The sequence below is a fragment of the Zootoca vivipara genome, chromosome 9 (genome assembly GCF_963506605.1).
Source record: "Zootoca vivipara chromosome 9, rZooViv1.1, whole genome shotgun sequence".
Taxonomy (NCBI): domain Eukaryota; kingdom Metazoa; phylum Chordata; class Lepidosauria; order Squamata; family Lacertidae; genus Zootoca; species Zootoca vivipara.
Genome location: NC_083284.1, coordinates 55,826,743 through 55,844,953, shown reverse-complemented (window position 1 = coordinate 55,844,953; position 18,211 = coordinate 55,826,743). Strand labels below are relative to the sequence as shown.

The window sequence follows — 18,211 nt, the reverse complement described above, 5'->3', positions numbered from 1 at the left end:
CAAATCATCCCCCTCAAATGGCACATGCATATATTTTGGCTTACAGTGAAATGAACTGATTTTTTTCTGTAAAAGGCTTTAAATCAACTTCATAATATGGTTGTATTAAAATAATAATAATAATAATAATAATTTATTATTATTTATACCCCGCCCATTTGGCTGGGTTTCCCTGGGCAGCTTCCAACCGAGTATTAAAAACAATACAGCATCAAACATTTAAAACTTCCCTAAACATGGCCGCCTTCAGTTGTCTTTTAAAAGTAAAGTAGTTGCTTATTGCCTTGACATCTGCTGGGAGGGCAGGCGCCACTACCAAGAAGGCCCTCTGCCTGGTTCCCTGTAACCTCACTTCTCGCAGTGAGGGAACCGCCAGAAGGTCCTCGGAGTTGGACCTCAGTGTCTGGGCTGAATGATGGGGGTGGAGACGCTCCTTGCATTCTCATGGCAGCGGATATAAATATGATGGTGAACAAAAGAAAAATACAGTATATAATTGGCACAGAAGCATCTATCATTAGCAGAAAATGCAGGTCAGCTAACATCACATAGATTCAAATGGTAACCATGCACATGAGGATGAACACAGCTCAGTCTTGCCTTAGCACCGGCTATCAAAATGCCTCCTTATTTTCAGTCGCAAACAAGTTCTGTTTTACAGAGTTGATGGTTCTTCAACAGCTGGTGGAGAAATGTATTTTAAACTGATGGAGTTATAGGCCAAGAAAACAATTTTAACCTTTGTGGCATATACAAGAGCCAAATCAAATTAAATGGGACTTCCTTCAAAGTAAAGATGCTTAGGATGATACTATAGAAACTCTCTTCAGCATGTTGTCACCCATCATCTGCTTATGATCCTGTACTGAAGAAAACCATATGATCTAATCTGTATTGGCAGGCGAATTACAATTTGTCATATGAAGAACTCTAATGTCGAAGTTCTTGCTTGTTTTTACAAGAGCATGTTTTTTTTTACTGCTGGGTCTTGGGCACATTATACACTCAGTTTCATAAGCAAAATAGGTGAGAAATCTCTCTTGGCAATATGAATGGCTCACTGAAGCTAGGTATTTAAGTAATGAACCTGTGATTTGTGAGTATTGATATCTTATGTAGAAACATTTGCCATTCTCTTCATCTACACGCCCTCCCCCCACCCATTGTACTCTTCATTTTTTCTGGTGAAGAGGGAATGAGTAGTATTAATTGTATTAGGACGTAACAGGGTAACATGCCTTTAATAGCTGTCATATAAAGTTATGAATATATTATGTTCAGGTTGCAATTCTGTGCACACTGTCCATAGGGCAAGCTTAACTGAACACTTTGGGACTGACTTCTGAATGGACATTCATAAGATTTTAAAGCAGTAACAGGGATAGGTAAAGGGACAGAATTATCAGGTTCGATTTCTTTTTAAAGGGACACAGGGAATGCTGCAGAATTTCTTTCCAGTCATGTAAGAATGTGTAACTCAATCCTGCTTAACCATATCTATGCCAGCTACTAGTTCCTACTGAATGCCAGTTTCCTTTAGAAAAAGTAGAGAAACAGGGTTAAAAATAACGATAAATATTGCTAAGATTGTATCTGTATAATGTGTTTTATGGAAACACATTGCTGCATGAGTAATAGTGTATTATGCACATTTATTGCATTATCTTCCATTACTCCTAGGTACACAAGGTAACGTCAAATTTTCCAAATAAGGAGATCAGTGCCAGCCTTTCCCCCTCCATTTTACTTAAGTATCAGCAATGTGCTATATACCCACAAATTCCAGTTGCTTGAAGTAAAAAACAGAAATGAGAGTTACCCTTTCCAAATATTTTAAGAATGAGAACGTTCTTGATTTCCCTGGCTTATTAAGTTCTGGGAAGAAAAACAATGTATTAACAATGAATACTGCAATCTTGCGTCTTACCTTCAGGTAAGGCCTGATGAACATATTGAATACAATATAATGAATACATCCGAATGAATAAGGATTAAGCTGCACCTCACTTTAAAATTGCTAGTAATCTGGAAAGGATATACTAATCATTAGTATGTTAACTTTGAAACTGTCACGCACCTGTAAAAAAAAAGTCTATTTTGTTTTTTAAAATGAGAGAAGGGTAAAACGTATTTTATTAAATGAACTTCATGAGAGATATAGTTCATGATGGTAGCAATGCAAGTGTTTAAACAGAAATTCTCATTCTACCGTAGCAAAAAGGTGTAAGAGGTCTGATGCAAAGTCTGTAGCAGAGGAATGGCGTAGACCAGGCATGTCCAACAGGTAGATCGTGATCTAACAGTAGATCACTGGATGTCTGTGGTAGATCACTGGTAGATCACTGGCTCCCCTCAAAGAAGCTCAACAACTTTGGCTCCCCTAAAAAATGCTCAACATTTTAGCCCTTCATCCCCCCCCCCCAAAAGACGGCTTTCCTCCCACCTCAGAAAAGCTCAACAACTCTGACCTGAACCCTTAACAAATGAGGCTTCCTCCTTCCTAAAAAATCTCAACAACTTTGACCTGAACCCCTAAAAAAACGAGGCTTTCCTACTCCCTAAAAAAAGCTTAACAACTTTGACCTGAACACTGTAGATCACTGCCAGTTTTTAACTCTCTGTGTAGATCGCAGTCTCTTCAGAGTTGGCCACTCCTGGCGTAGACGAACGCTGCTGGAATTTTGTGTTTGTCAGTTAGGGTGATGACTTTTTTACAACCTCATTTCCCTGTATCATAATTTGATGAGCTTTCATTAAAGATTAGATAAAATCTTACTTTCAAAGAGATTTGATTAAAAAAAACCCTCACGCACAAAATGATTTTGAAAATTTTATTTATCAGTTTTTTGACCATTTTTGAAGTCACTGTAAGCAGATATAAAATTGAACCCAAGCTTTAGAGTCACATATATACAACATTATATAGGGTCATCGAACACACAAGTAAGCTTTTTTTAGCTGCAGTAACAGTATAGACGCCGCTAGAGGACGATGTTTTGCTACCTCTCCTGTAGGTTCTTTTCCCAGCATGCCCGGCAGGGTCTGCTGGCTGAGTTTTGAGGTCCCAAAAAGGGGCTTTTACCTTGTGCAGGTGTGACATTTGTATAACCCTCTGTTGCTAAGAACACTCCCCATTGTGGAATGTGGTGTTGTGTCCAAATTTGATATGAAATATATATAGAATTGTTAATACAATTTTATGAAATGGTAAAACTGCATATAAAAAAATAAAAACGGTTTGTGCGTGACCTTTTTAAATATTTCAATGGAATATACCTCATTTTAGTCATTAATAGGCAAATTTCATCCATTTGTGCTACAGGAAATAATTTTTGAGAAAAAAAATGAAAAAGTCACCACCGTATAATGTCGGTAGAATCCTCCAAGCATATTACATATCCATCCTTAAATTTTAGTGGAACTTGTGTGGTATTCCTATCTAATCACCACTTTGAAACAAATTGAGACAGTCCGGCAACAACAGTAGATGAAGGGTTGTGTGCAGTATATGTTCTTTATTTATTGCATTATGAAAAATATCTCCCTCCTCGAATAATTAGATTTTAGCAGGTTATCTTCTTCCGAGAAAGGGAGAGTGTTTGCCAGTCACCTATAGGAACGTTTAGCTCCACTAACCTTTATGTATTATTAATATTTTAGACTCAGCAGTGCCTTCATTCCTCTTGTTTTATATTGCAAGAGACTGAAGCTTAAACTCTATAGGAATATGCCTACTTAGGGGAATTGAATAATGGAATAAAGAAATAAAAAGGTACTTTAAAAGCCTTCTAAACTCCTGGGGCTGGGGGGGGGGAAGGAGGAGGCCTTTATAAATGTTTTCACTTCACAACTGCAAGTAGTACAAATGAACAGCATAGAAACAAAATTCATGGCCTTTCTAAAGGAAGTTGACTGTATTATCCAAGATGATTTACTATCCTGGCGCTTAGGTGTAGATTAGAGCTACTCTGTTCATCAAAATTACAGCCTAAGCCCGACCTAGAGGGAACACTTTTTAAAACAGAAACATATTTATCATTTAGACAGAACAATCCTTTGCCATTTTACAACCCCCCTCAATGTCTGAATTTCAGGAATTCATTTCTATTCCACACAAGAACACCACCGGGCTCCTCCAGACAACCTATTAATTCAGTATGCATCTTAACTTGCTTTCACAAAGCTTACGCAACAGGGAGATTATTTCTGGTCTTTATTGAGCATTTGTCCTGATTTATTTACAAGGCGGTTATACAGCAATGAACAGTCATCTTGCATGCAACATAATTTGCTTGCAAGGTGTCCCCGTTAATCATTTGTTCATTCCAGCACTTCCCCCATCACTTTCCTAACTGGAAAAAGTCTGGGGGTTTTTTGTTTTGATTTTTGAAGTGGGTTTGTTGCACTAGGGTAAAAAAGCACTTTAATCAGTTTTAATTGCATACGCCTAAAGTTGCATTATGGACTTGAGCCTCTCCCACAAATTAATGGATTGTCTATTAACAATTTAATACTGCTTTATATTATATTATCGCTGAAAATGTTGTAAAAATTAATAAGTTCCCTTAAAGGGAGATCAGCCTCATAAGGAGGACTGAAATCCTCTAAGGAGCAGATAGACCTAGGCTCCTTTTGGTCGGGATAAAATGACAAAGACCAAAAACCTGGGGCTTGTAAAGCAAAGCGTGATCTTTATTAAAAACAACAACAACAGAGGTCTGTTACATAAAGAACGGTAACATAAAGAACTGTCTTAGAAAAGCATTGATACTTTGTAGCTGTGGGGCAGGCCCACACTTTAAATCACTATCTTACTGATAAAACACTGTGGCGAGTTACACTGGTAAAGGGTCCCCGGACGTTTGACGGTCTATAGACCCAATACCTCCCTCGCCTATTTCTTCCCTTTTTGCTGCCACCAACCAGTATATCTGTGTACTGGTACACAATTGATTTGAACTCAGTCTGTTGAACAGGGAACAAATCAATTAAGTTTATTTATTGTGCAGATCTTACAAGCATATTAATTCGTATTGGTTTCTCAGTTATGTTTTCTTTAAGCTTAACCGTTAGTCTTAGTCCCCCCCCCCCTGTTCTCCCTAACTGACATTCTCTTCTTAACTACGGTATTATAGATTCTCCCCACCGCTCACCTCACTAGCTTCTCTAACCTTCTATTTCAAAATCCTCTCTACCTCTCTCATCTAATCCACCTCCACTCAACTCCTTTATCGCCATCTAACTCCCCTCCTGTCTGCCTGCTTCTCCTTATATATCCCCTGCTTCTGCCTGGAGAGCTCCCATTGGCCGTTTCCCTCCCTGGCAACTTAACTCTTTCTAGACCCTCTAGAGGTGAAACGCCACAAACACCTTAACACTTGGCTTGAAAATATCATTCCTGTGTACGTAGTGTTTTATTTCTAACAAGGCATGGGACAGAAGTTTGCTTGGAAACCATATTTACAGGCCTGGGAACCCTGTTCCATAGTCACAGCTGTCTGAGAGCTGGCTTTGGCTTTTCTGTGGTACAAAATAATAATTATACTCTGTTTCACATGTACAAATCCTTGGCTGAGACCTGGCTTTGAAACAAATTCTGGGGCTGAGCTCTGACCAGCCCTGCTTCAAAGTAAGTCTTGTGTAAGTAGTTCATGCCGTGCCTTGCTGACTGTTAAGATGGGTAAGAGTAAGTTGATGTATGTTTTATAGAGGTCTATTAATCAGAGCTTGATGGATCCTGGAAGTTTATTCTTCAAAACATTTGGATGGAGAGTTGTTTAGAGACACTTAACTACAATTGTTTACTAATGTTTTATGATTCATCTCATAAAATCCCTGTCCTGTGGACTTGGAAAGCCTGTTGTATTTAAAAGATGAATGGTAAAAGCTGGATTTTATCATGTCTTCTTCTCACTATGAATCGGATTAAATCATCCAGCATAGTGCTCCTTGCATTCATGTAGCTCTCAGTAGGCTATATTGGGCCACCTCTCAGTTTTACTACCTTGCAGCTGGAAAGAACCAGGAAAGCCAGCTGAGCTCAAATGGAGGACGTACGGAATCATATAAACATGATTAACAGAATAAATGAATTAGTTTTGCTTCTTTCTCATTATTCTGAAACCCCAATCAGGTTGAATAATAATACTGGCCTTTTCCAGCTCTTTCTCTCTTTCCACTAAAAAAAATCTCCCTTTCTTGAATTTTGATGTTTAGAAGTTGTGACTGCAAAATGTCCATGGTGACCCTACCTCCTCCAAAAGACCTACCGTATATTGTTGATTTGACACATTAGCCCTAATGGCAGCTGGATCCCAAATGGCCTGATTCAGTGAAAGTGGGACAGACAGTTCATCGTGTCATAAAACTGATTCAGGGCTTTGCCACTGGAAACTATAGATTGGGTAAATCACAATTAAATGCAGTCTTTTTGTTTTGTTTTCTTCTTTTAAAAGTTGCTTGCACACGGAAAACCAGATGTCATAAAGACATATAATCTACTATAACTTCTCTGACATGTTGAGAGTTTCGTGTGTAAAATATGAGAGGAGCACTAAAACTAGCAACCTCACACTTGCAGGTCTGAAGCGGTACAGTCCAGGAGTAGTTTTACATTGTTTTCTATAATGGGATTTAAACATGATTACTTATAGGAAAATGATGTGACAATATATTAGTTTACACACACAATGTCTTACATAACTTTTGATGCTTTAGTCCTATATCACTCTCTTTTGTGAAAACATCAGTTCATGTTCTGATTTGTGTTGTCAACACATTCAGCATAAACCACCAGGAGTGGAAGCCGTGTGAGTTTAATATAATTAAATGAGAGTTATACAACACTTAAGCTGAATTTGTATTAAATTGTGTTCTGCGTTCTAAAAATTACTTTGCAAGCTGATAAACATCTTCCTGTGGTTAACTACAAGTTACAAATTGTGGATCGGCAATATAATTTTATGATTGTTGCTGAGGAAAGATACTTCCAAGAGATGAAAATGAGCTTTCAGGGAAAACAAAGAGTTGGATTTTCTTCCCTTCAGTCTCTAATCCCATTCTGGTTTGGATCGAACATGCACTTAAATGTACTGGAAATGAAAGCTGGTGGTTTCTCTCTTGCACGCGGGTACATTTAGGGTCCATTAGCACATATTGTTCATATATTCCTGTAATGATTTCCACACAGAAGTGCTGTGTGCGAATGGTAGCAGTGAAGAAACACTATGCTAGTAAGCCTTAAGGCTCATAGCTGCCAAATTTTCCCTTTTCTCGCGAGGAAGCCTATTCAGCATAAGGGAAAATCCCTTTTAAAAAGGGATAACTTGGCAGCTATGTTAAGGCTGCAATCCTGCACCTACTTTCCAGGGAGTAAGCCTCATTGAACTCAAATGGGTAGAGAGATAGGATTGATTTCTGGGAGCAAAAATTAAATGGAACAAAAACTCCTGGAAACATTTGTGTCATGTTGAGCTGCCTGCCTCTACACCATTCACACAGTGCATTTGCACAGGAATCCCCCTTGTGGCATGAGGTGTGGAAACAGAAAATATGACATTTGGGGCTTGGAAAGCTACTACCCGCGTCAATTTTTCTGAGAAAATAAATGTCAGGATAGGGCCAGAAGAACCATGACTTTGAAAACTGCACCCTATCAGACCTGCTTCTCTGTCGGGCACGAGGATGCCTGCAAAGTGGGATTGTGTTCCTCCTGGTCATAGCTGCCAAGTCTCCCATTTTTCATGGGAAACCCCCGTATTTTAAACAGTTTTCCACTGGCAGCCCAGATTGAAAAAAATCCTGCAAATCCCCCGGATTTCCTACCTGCCAGGGAGGCTCCATTTTGGGTCCTGGCGCCGCCCGATTTCCGGTGCCCATACATGGGTCCGGACATGCGTGGAAGCGACTTCCGGTGCCGCTCCGCCCATGCCTGGGCACCTGAAATCGGGTAGAGCGGCACCGGAAGTTGCTTCTACGTGTGTCCAGACATGCATAGAAGCGACTTCCGGTGCCGCGCCACTGCTGATCCTGCATTTTTTGGAAGTAGACTTGGCAGCTATGCTCCTGGTGCCAAAGGAAGAAAGTACTACCCAAAAGATAGTTGTTTGCTCTCTATCTCTTATAGAGGGTTGGTTTGTTTCCTGCCTTCTCTCAAAGCAGATAATTTTTTTTCATATTTGATGCAGCCTCTTCTAGCCTCTTCCTCTGTCTACAGTTGTGCCTACGATGCTTAAAGTAGGGGGGGAGGCATGTCTGTGAAATTCTCACCCCACTCCCCAACTTTGCCCTTTCCTCTCATCTTTTTTATGTGTCAATTGCTCCCTCAGTAACAGTCTCCTCTTGAGTACTCTCGGTTTAGCGACAGCCCATTGTGCTTGCCTGTATTTTATACTTTCCCTTTTTACATTTATCTGCCATGTTCCACCCCAGGCATAGGCAACCTTGGCTCTCCAGATGTTTTGGAACTACAACTCCCATGATCCCTAGCTAACAGGCCCAGTGGTCAGGGATTATGGGAATTGTAGTTCCAAAACATCTGAAGAGCCAAGGTTGCCTATGGCTGTTCCACCCCAAATGTGCCGGTTTGTCATTGTCCTTGCACCTCAGCCTCCTGCTTCCCCAACTTTTGTCTTCTGTGTTCTTTCTCAGCTGTCGATTGTGAGACGTTATGCCAAAAGCTTTGAAAAAGATATTTCTCATGTCCTCTTCTTCAGAGGCGTGCGTGCTTAGAGAGCTGACTGCTATCTTGGCAGTCGCGGTGGCACAGGCTGCCAAAAGATGATGGCTCAGAACGCACCACTCTGGCCACCATTTTGAGCAGGCAGTGAGTGGCTCGGAACACTGCGCAAGGCCCTGTCAGGTCTGCAGTGGTGGCGGCAGACAGGAAAACCATATGAGGCCCAAACGGCATGGCTTGGGTGTGGTGGGCAGGGGTTCTGGACTATTAGCACCTGTCCTGGCTCTCACTGGAGGATGAAGAACTCAGACCCGGCGTATGGTATCTGCCCAAAACTTTAATGCATAGTGAGGTAAAGGGACCCCTGACCATTAGGTCCAGTCGTGACCAGCTCTGGGGTTGTGGCGCTCATCCCATGTTACTGGCCGAGGGAGCCGGCGTACAGCTTCCAGGTCATGTGGCCAGCATGACAAAGCTGCTTCTGGTGAACCAGAGCAGCACACGGAAACGCTGTTTACCTTCCCGCTGTAGCAGTACCTATTTATCTACTTGCACTTTGATGTGCTTTCAAACTGCTAGGTGGGCAGGAGCTGGGACCGAGCAACGGGAGCTCACCCCGTCACAGGGATTCGAACTGCCGACCTTCTGATCAGCAAGCCCTAGGCTCTGTGGTTTAACCCACAGTGCCACCTGCGGCATAGTAACTAGGGCTAAAAGGCACAAGAGGTGCTATGCACGGCTATGCAAGCTGTTGATCCAACTAGTGACATTCTCATTGGCACCCATAGTATGGGAATGGCTGGTTAGCCGGTCAGGGGGTGAGCGGCTGTTGCGGCCTGTTGCAGAGAACTCCCACCCCCCAGGGAGCAACGCCTGGGGACCAGCAGCCAGCAAATTGGGGAATTCCCAGGTCAGCCACTGGGGATTGGCAGGTTTTTCCGCCAGCTGATTGATTTGAATTCCAGCTGGGCTGAGTGGATGGGATTTGAGGAGCCCATAAAGACCAGCTGCACCTGACCCCAGAGACCTCAGGTATATGTTTGTTTATGGGATAGTCTTACATTTCTTTAAAAACAAATTTACTTTTTTAAAAGCATTATATTGAATCTTCTGATAATGGCTGGGGGAATTAGATCTGCATCTGACAGAAATTTACTCTGACAGGAGTATGCGGGGGGGGGGGCAGGGGGAGATGACTGTGTGTAGCAGAAACAAACAAAAAGGCGAGAAAGCAGTATTCAGCAAATCCATGCCCTAGAAAGTGAGAGGCTCCTCTAATGTGTGTTAAGTGTTTGTTTCTCGGAGGAAACAAGAGTTATCAGGTCAGGAAGGTGAAAAAGACTTCTGGAAAAAAAGATCACCCCTTCCAACGCTGCTTACGTCGAAATGAACATTTAAAGAAGGGGAATATTAATACTTATAGAATTTCTTCATGCATTTTTAATAACTCCTAGCTTTTGTAGCTGAATCTGTAGTGAATGAAGGTACAAGAGGTTGAGTCATCACACTGGTAGCTGGTGCCAACTTCTAGGCATTAACGTTAATTATTTATGGGATTTTGCTGATAGAAGTTATGGCACATTTTAGAAAGTGAAGATTCTGCCTTGCTCAAGCAAAAGGCCTATCACCTGGCTCAGTGGCTGAGGTTAACAGAGGGAGAAATACTGCCTTCACTTTTGCCATCAAATCAGAGCTGCTTGTTCGTATCTTTGCTCTTTTTGGTCTGGTCCATAATCAGTAACTACAGTACTAATAATGTTTCCTAATATCTTAATCATTATTAAAGGATTGAGAGCCATCCACAATGTTCTCCTTCCACCTTTCTGCCATGCAAAACCCCCCTTCCCTATCCCATATTATCCATGATGTAATGTTGCATATGCTCCGTGGCTAATGCCAAGTTCCTTCTGAGCCCGGGGTCAGGATGGCAGGCACCCAGACAGGCACAGCAACTGCAGGTGGTTTGTGGCGGTAGTGGCAGCATGGTCAGGGCGCTCGCTCTGCCTGCCTTTCTCCCTCCTTCTTCCAGCTGCCAGCCAAGTGCCTGCATCTCCTTTGCCAGCTGCTGCTAACCAGGTGCACTCGTCACAGCACTCTGGCTGCAACCGCAGTATTTGGGGGGCTGTCCCTGCTGCAGGAAGGCGCCGTCTCCCCTAGCTCGCCCGACTGCCCGCCTCTGCTTAGCTGCTCAGGGCCAAATCACACAGAGGAAAGGAGCAAACAAGTGGGGGAAGGAGGGACCAGCGTTGGTTGGCATGGGCCAAATACTGACGGGGCTGGACCCCCAGAGAAAAATTATGGCAGGGGGCCAAGGTTACCCAGCCCCACACGAGTTGGCGCGCCTGATGCTAAGAAACCCTGGATTCAAATTTTTATTTCATGTTAACCATAGTTTGCATTTAACCTGCTGCAGATAGAATCATAGAGTTGGAATAGACCACAAGGGCCATCCAGTCCAACCCCCTGCCAAGCAGGAAACACCATCAAAGCATCCCTGACATATGGCTGTCAAGCCTCTGCTTAAAGATACAGTGCTACTCCACAGATGATGCATAAAAGGGAAGCGAGTTTGAATTCACACGGGGGAGGTGGAAGGGAAGGGGTGTACAATCTATGGGATCCACGTTGAACAGATTGAGATGTGTTATATCTTTACCCTATCACTATGGAGGCCCAAATTGCCTAACAACGTAAGATGTTAACGAACAAAACAAAACACCACCCTGGCACCACCAAGTTCCTCGTTATCAAAATATGGAAACAAAGCCATGGTAAATTATTTTATCACACTGATTTAAAATATTTGTCGCCTGCTCTTCGTTGTAACAACAATCTCACAGTGGATGCATTAGATAACTTTAAAAGACGAAACGCAAGAAACAAAAATGTTATTCGCAATATTGACCGCCAGTAAAATAATGAGCAAACAGCATTAAACCCCAACAAATGCCTGAGTAAACAAGCGTGTCTTTTTGCCGGCTGCTGAAAACTTGGTGACAATTCTATTTCAGAGGAGGAGGAGTTTCCTATTAGGGCACCACCACCGAGTAGGTCCTGCCTTGGGCTGCTACGTAACAAGCTTCAGATATCTGGCGCCCCTCGGAGAGCCTCCCCCACAGGCAGGTCTATGTGGGAGAAAGCATTCCATCAAGTATCTAGGTCCCATGTTGTATAGGTTTTCTACTAGTCAAGTTTATATATAAACTTTATATATAAAATTTGGTGCTGGTATATGACACAATTAAGATTACTTCCTTAAATATAATTTTTGTTTTTTGTTTAACAGGATTTTAAATATATCCTTGCCAACTTACGATGTGAGCAACACCGCACAACTTGTCTCTTTTTAAGGTAACTTACTTTTTATCTCAAAAAAACCAACAACAGTGCTTTTTTAGATTATGACTGTAACCCTAAAATGAATAACATGTGTGTAGCCCATGCTTGGCTGTTGGATAGATGTCTGCTGCCTGAAAGTGAAGGAGAAAAACAACAACTCTTTTGCACATTAAACTATATTCTTCTGAGATGTTTAATATTTCATATATAGCTGGGTTATTTTTGCTTCAAGACTTAAGGTCCATAATTAATGTATGCCTGTTAAGGTGTACAGCTTGTCAAATATTCTTAAATTTTAAAGGCAGTCAACCAACACTGACAGATGTAAAATGAAATAATTCAACTCTTAGATTACTTTTTATTTCTACTTAAGGTGCCTGTATTGGGAGGCAGGAATCATAAGGGAGCGATACTTTCATTGGAACAACTTGTTTGCAAACTGCAAACGCAAAACAGGTTTTAAAACTTTGCAAAGCTCTTTAAAACACAGTTTGAAACCTTATTCTGTTTTTTCTCATTTTCAGTATATGCTGTCATCTTATTTTATCTTATGTTTCTGATTTTATAGGAGACACCAGTGATTTCAGTTATCCTAGCAATGTGTTTTTGTGATGATATTGCCCAGTAGATGGTGCTGGGCACATTCAAATAAAATACTATTTGGACAGAAGGGGGAAAGACACAGTTTAGGAGCCAAGATGTGAAATAAGAGAGAATGTGTGTAGCATCTTTAATAGAAGATAGATATGAGTGATCAGCTAGTATGCAAATCTTACATTGGATTTCATGAAGTTGACTGTGATCTTAACAAGGTAGAATCTGTGACTCACATTCTTTTATTTTGTGAATTTTATAGTGAAGAACGAGCTCGACTTATTTTACCCCTTTTGTCAAAATTTACACCCTTGCAATATTATTTGGAATTTCCCCCCGAACTCTTACGAAAATTCCTTCTGGAAGATTCCTCAAACCCAGTGTCATATGACATGGCTAAATTCTGCACTTTAGCTATCAAGAAACGTAAATCCCTCCTATTGAATGACACATTGCAAATTCCTTTTGTGTAATTGTTTTAGTTCTGGTGATGTTATTGCTGATTTTCTTTCGTTTGGAATTATGATATTCTGTATTGCTGGCTTTTGCTGTAATAAAATTGAATTGAATTGAAGTTGACTGTAAATAATAAATTGAGATTCCTAATTTTTCCTTGAAAAAATAAAAAGAGGAAAATGAGGAACAGTGGACCTTGGTTCTCAAACTTTTTCCATTCTGGGAGTCCGTTTGACTCCCAAAACTGTTAAAAAACCAAGGCACTTCCAAACGAAAGCCACATCGGATGTTCAGCTTTCGAAAAATGTTCGCAAACCGGAACACTTATTTCCGGGTTTGCGGCGTTCGGGAGCTGATTTGTTCGACAACTAAGCTGTTCGAGAACCAAGGCACTGCTGTATTTAGATAATTTTTCTCCTCCACAATTATTTAAACACCAACACAGAGCAATGAAGCTGCGTGATTCCTATCAGGAGGGCCTGAGGGCTACACATAAGACAAAGAGCACTTTAGATCAGCAAAAATAAGTTATTTTTCCCCCTCCCTCATGAATATTAGAAAGGTAAGTTCTGCCTCAAACACAGGATGACAAACTAAAGGCTGCACTTCTATGCTAGACAGACTTTTCAAGAGCATAGATTTGTCAGCAGCCTTTGACATGGTCGATCATGATCTTCTGGAACACCACCTCGCCGACGTGGGGATACAGTGCATAGCCTGACAATGGCTGTGCTCTTTTATCTCTGGTCGGGGGCAGAGGGTGGCACTAGGGAGAGAGATGTCGTCGTGCCACTCCTTGGTGTGTGGAGTGCCGCAGGGCGCAATCCTCTCCCCGATGCTTTTTAACATTTTTATGTGCCCCCTCACCCAGATTGTCCAGAGCTTTGGGCTGGGTTGTCACCAATATGCTGATGACACTCAGCTCTATCTGTTGATGGATGGCCACACCAACTCGGCCCCAGACACACTGACCAGATGCTTGGAAGCTGTGGCTGGATGGTTTCGTGGGAGCCGATTGAAACTAAATCCTTCGAAGACAGAGGTCCTCTAGCTGGTTCGGGATGGCATGGGGATGAGGGACCAACTCCCTTCTCTTGCGGGGGCCCAATTAGTGCCACTGCCTTCCGTTAAGAGTTTGGGTGTAATCCTTGATGCCTTCCTTTCCATGGAGGCACAGGTTACAGCAACAGCCAAGGCAACATTTTTCCACCTTCGCTGCATCAAGCAGTTGGTCCCTACCTTTCCCGCCCCGATCTGGCCACAGTGATCCATGCGACGGTCACCTCCAGGCTTGACTACTGTAATTTGCTCTGCGTGGGGCTGCCCTTGAAGCTGTCCCAGAAACTCCAGCGGGTGCAGAATGCTGCAGCGAGGCTCCTCACGGGGTCCCTGCCATGGGAGCATATTCACCCAGTGCTTTTCCAGCTGCACTGGCTCCCGGTGGAGTACAGGGTCAGATTTAAGGTGCTATAAAGCCCTTCACGGCCTAGGACCCTCATACCTACGGGACTGCCTCTCCTGGTATGCCCTGCGGAGGACCTTAAGGTCCATAAATAGCAACACTCTAGAGATCCCGGGCCCTAAGGAAGTCAGATTAGCCTCAACCAGAGCCAGGGCCTTTTCAACACTGGCTCCAGCCTGGTGGAATGCTCTGTCTCATGAGCCCAGGGCCCTGAGGGATCTGATTTCTTTCCACAGGGCCTGTAAGACAGAGTTGTTCTGCCTGGCCTTTGGCTTGCAATCAACTTGATTCCCTCCCCCTCTTTCCTTTTTCCTTGTGTGATGGAACCCTTATTTGGGGACTTCCGCCCATGTAGGACCTGCCTTGGTGGATAGTTGGCCTTGGTGAAGATTTGACGTTTTCTCCCCCCAAACAGTTTTGAACTGAGCTTCTACTGAAATGAGGCTGCATTTTAAGTTCTATTTTAATCCTGTTTTTAAGTTGTATTTTAATCAATTGTTTTTATACCTGGTGTTAGCTGCCCTGAGGGCGGGGGAGGGCGGGGTATAAATAAATTTTATTATTTATTTATTTATATTATAAGCATTAGTGAGCTCATTGAAACTTATTTCCAAGTAGATGAGGTTAAAATTGGGCTATAACGCTGAAATGTAACCAGATCACTCACCTTTCAATGTTCCTGTTTTTGTTGGCATGACAGCATAAAACCACTGTTATTTCCCTTAATGCTGCTACAGAATTCTATACTGTATTTGTATCCTTTCCCTACTGCTTTTTATTTATTGTTATATTAATTTATATCTTTAACAGAGATGCCAGTGCAGTTTAAATCTCGGAGACAGCCTACTGAATAACAATAGTCTGCTCTCTATCCAACGTTGGGTTAAGCCTAAACTGTTTAAAGGCATTTCAGGCCACAGCTATTGCCTGAGAATTCAACAGCAGTGCTGGGTCTAGAGACTCTCAAGTTACAAACATACTCCTTAGCAAAGTGTGTGGTCTCCTCTACAACAGTCATTTTCACAACCTGAAAGGCCACCAAGTTTGCTACTACAGTATCAAGTAGTTTTATTTTGTGTATTTCAGCTATAGAACAGATACTTCATTAACAGTTCTAAGATATGTTCTGCCTGTTTTCTCTGCAGAAACCTTCCACTGTTTTCTACATGGCCATCAGGAAAAATAGACCACCTTGTCCATTGCTGTCTATGGAAATTTTACAGGTTGTCAATAATAATTAAAATCTGCCTTTGCAAAAAGTTTATAACGAATGGCAAATTTGCTACAGTTGTCTGTAGATTTTTCTGTAACTGGTCCCATCCATTTTCCTGGGCCTCAGATGTTCCGTTTCCATGAGTTATTAGATTTGTGTGTGAGTGATCTTAAAAGTTTCATCAAGATAAAAAACATGTGGCTCTCAGGGGTTACTTTTTATATGCTTATCTGCTCATTTAGAGCAGAATCTTATATTGTGCTGTCAGGTGGAGTCCCCCAAAGCCCCAGGCAGCCCCCGAGCGGAATGATGACACAAGACCACGTTCTATGGGAACTTTATTAAGAATTCAGATGTAGGGAGACCTTGGCTCAGGCATTGGGTGTATATCCTTCCCAGCCCCAAGCTAGGGATCTGGGTAATTTCAGGGTTATCCAGCATGTGTGGGGGTTGGGCTAGCTCTGGAGAACATATGTTCAGGCAAATAGCCCCCCCCCCCCCCGATCGCAGCTGCTGGAGGGTGAGGTCAATGACAGCCTATTGCGTATGGTCAATGCCTCCCCCTTAGCCCCATTTACAGGAACCCTGTTATCGCCGCCGCAATGGGGGTGGGGGTCACTGCCCCATGCCCCCCCATTTATGTAGATGACTAAAGGATTCCGTCCAAGGCCTGCATCCGCCAAAGTTGTGACGAATTGCTACGGGAAAGGCGAAACCTGCCAATGCAGGGGAAATTCCTTTCCGGCCCTTCAACAGCAGCCTTGTCGTAGCAGCGCCTGCATGCGTGTATGCCTGTGGAAGAAAATAACCTGTAATGCAATCATTAATTTTTTGGGAGTGGAGGGTGGGAAAGCTCTGGAGCCACCGACTGCTTCCCAGGAATGACTCTGCAAGGTTACCTCCTCCTGCCTGGCCAATCCCCCTGGCAACGCCTCCCCGAGCTGGATTGGACAGGTAACTGTGTGGGTGGAGTCCACCAGTATCCAGCCCGGGAAGGCAGAACTTCCAGGGCTGCCTCAGGGATCCCAGGGGGCTGCGCGCGACTGTGCAAAATGCGCCTCCCCTTTTATGTGGGGAACGGTCATTCTTTATCATCTATTTGGGCTCGAGTTCAGATTGAGTATAGCACAAAACCAAAAATAAGAAGCACAAAAGTCTCTCAAGTTAAGGGTCCATTTAAATCAGATTTGTATGTATCTGAGTCGGACTTTAATCTGAATCATGGGCGTCCAAAATGTATACGTATTGAATCGATGCCATTTCATTTCTTTCACTTTATGCAGGGCTGGTACAACTGTTTTAGCTGACACCCTGAACTCTTACTTTCTGGTTATTGTGAAATCAGTAAGTATCTTAAAATAAGCTAGCACAATAGCAATGCCATGTTGGGTGGGAGGTTATCCCACCATAAAATTTATATTGGCCACATTGAAAATGAAATGTACATTTTTTTTAATACCAAAAGCCACTTTTTGTGGCTTTAGAAAGTTAGGATATCCATATAACAATTCCAAGGGGTTAGCTGTATTTCTTCTTGTAGCAAAATCACATCCAAAAAGGTTGTGTTGCACTTTAGATACCAGGTTCTATGTTCATTGTCATAGGATATGCAAACAAACCCCTTTTTTTGCTTTTCCAAACCAATTTAAACGCTTGCGCCATTCTTTTCCATTGATGTATTTAACTCTGGATAATGCCCAGTTTGTAGTTTAGCTAATAAAGGGGAATAATGGTTAAAGTTAAAGAAATACTATTATAGTTAATGAGTTAATGCAATACAATATAATACAAATATTTCTCTATTCTTGTAGGGCCGTTGCACGGAGGCAGCAAAGCTGGATCCAGAGACAATTAGCACCCGGGATGGTGATTGTTCTAATCTTCTTAATCAAATTTTGCCCAAAGTAATTCAAAAGAGAAGATAGAGTTCACTAACTTCCTTACATAACATGAGCACATCCTGCATTAGACAACTTTTACTATACTCTGGGCACATTTTCAGTACATCGTGGAAAGAGTAACAGGCTCCACTAATTTGGAAACAACAAATCGAGCAATTGCTGACAATAAAAACAAGTGTAAGCATTCAGAACTGACTGGCTAATTGCAAGATTACTGCTTCTAATTTGCTAGTGGCAACCTGTCAGAATGGTCTCCACTACCTGGTGACCACTCTTACATTGTGTGCCACAAAATAGAAGCCAGATTTGTGTTTGTGTGAAATGAAGAAGTAAACACATACCATTATGGCACATTCTTTTATCTTAGTCTCTGGCATGTCCCTTCTTTAGCACCTACCAAAGCCTCTCTTTTGTTCTTCAAAGAAAGTTCACAATGATAGCCGACAGTCCTCATTTTGTGAACATGGAACTTGGGCAGCTTCTTCAGCATGCAGAAATATATACCACAGTCGTACCTCGGAAGCCAAACGCCTTGCGACTCAAATGTTTTGGCTCCTGAACGCCGCAAA

The 18,211-nt window shown here is 42.2% G+C and overlaps 1 protein-coding gene across 1 annotated transcript in view; it reads left to right on the top strand.

The window, feature by feature from the left end:
• Window positions 1-18,211, top strand: part of LOC132592607 (cGMP-dependent protein kinase, isozyme 1-like) — a 51,388-nt gene that overhangs the window by 15,004 nt on the left and 18,173 nt on the right. Inside the window, exons 7-10 of the mRNA XM_060278256.1 lie at window positions 11,964-12,028; window positions 15,674-15,751; window positions 17,025-17,085; window positions 17,553-17,607. Coding sequence (XP_060134239.1) covers window positions 11,964-12,028; window positions 15,674-15,751; window positions 17,025-17,085; window positions 17,553-17,607 — 259 coding nt within the window. The remainder of the gene's footprint in view (window positions 1-11,963; window positions 12,029-15,673; window positions 15,752-17,024; window positions 17,086-17,552; window positions 17,608-18,211) is intronic.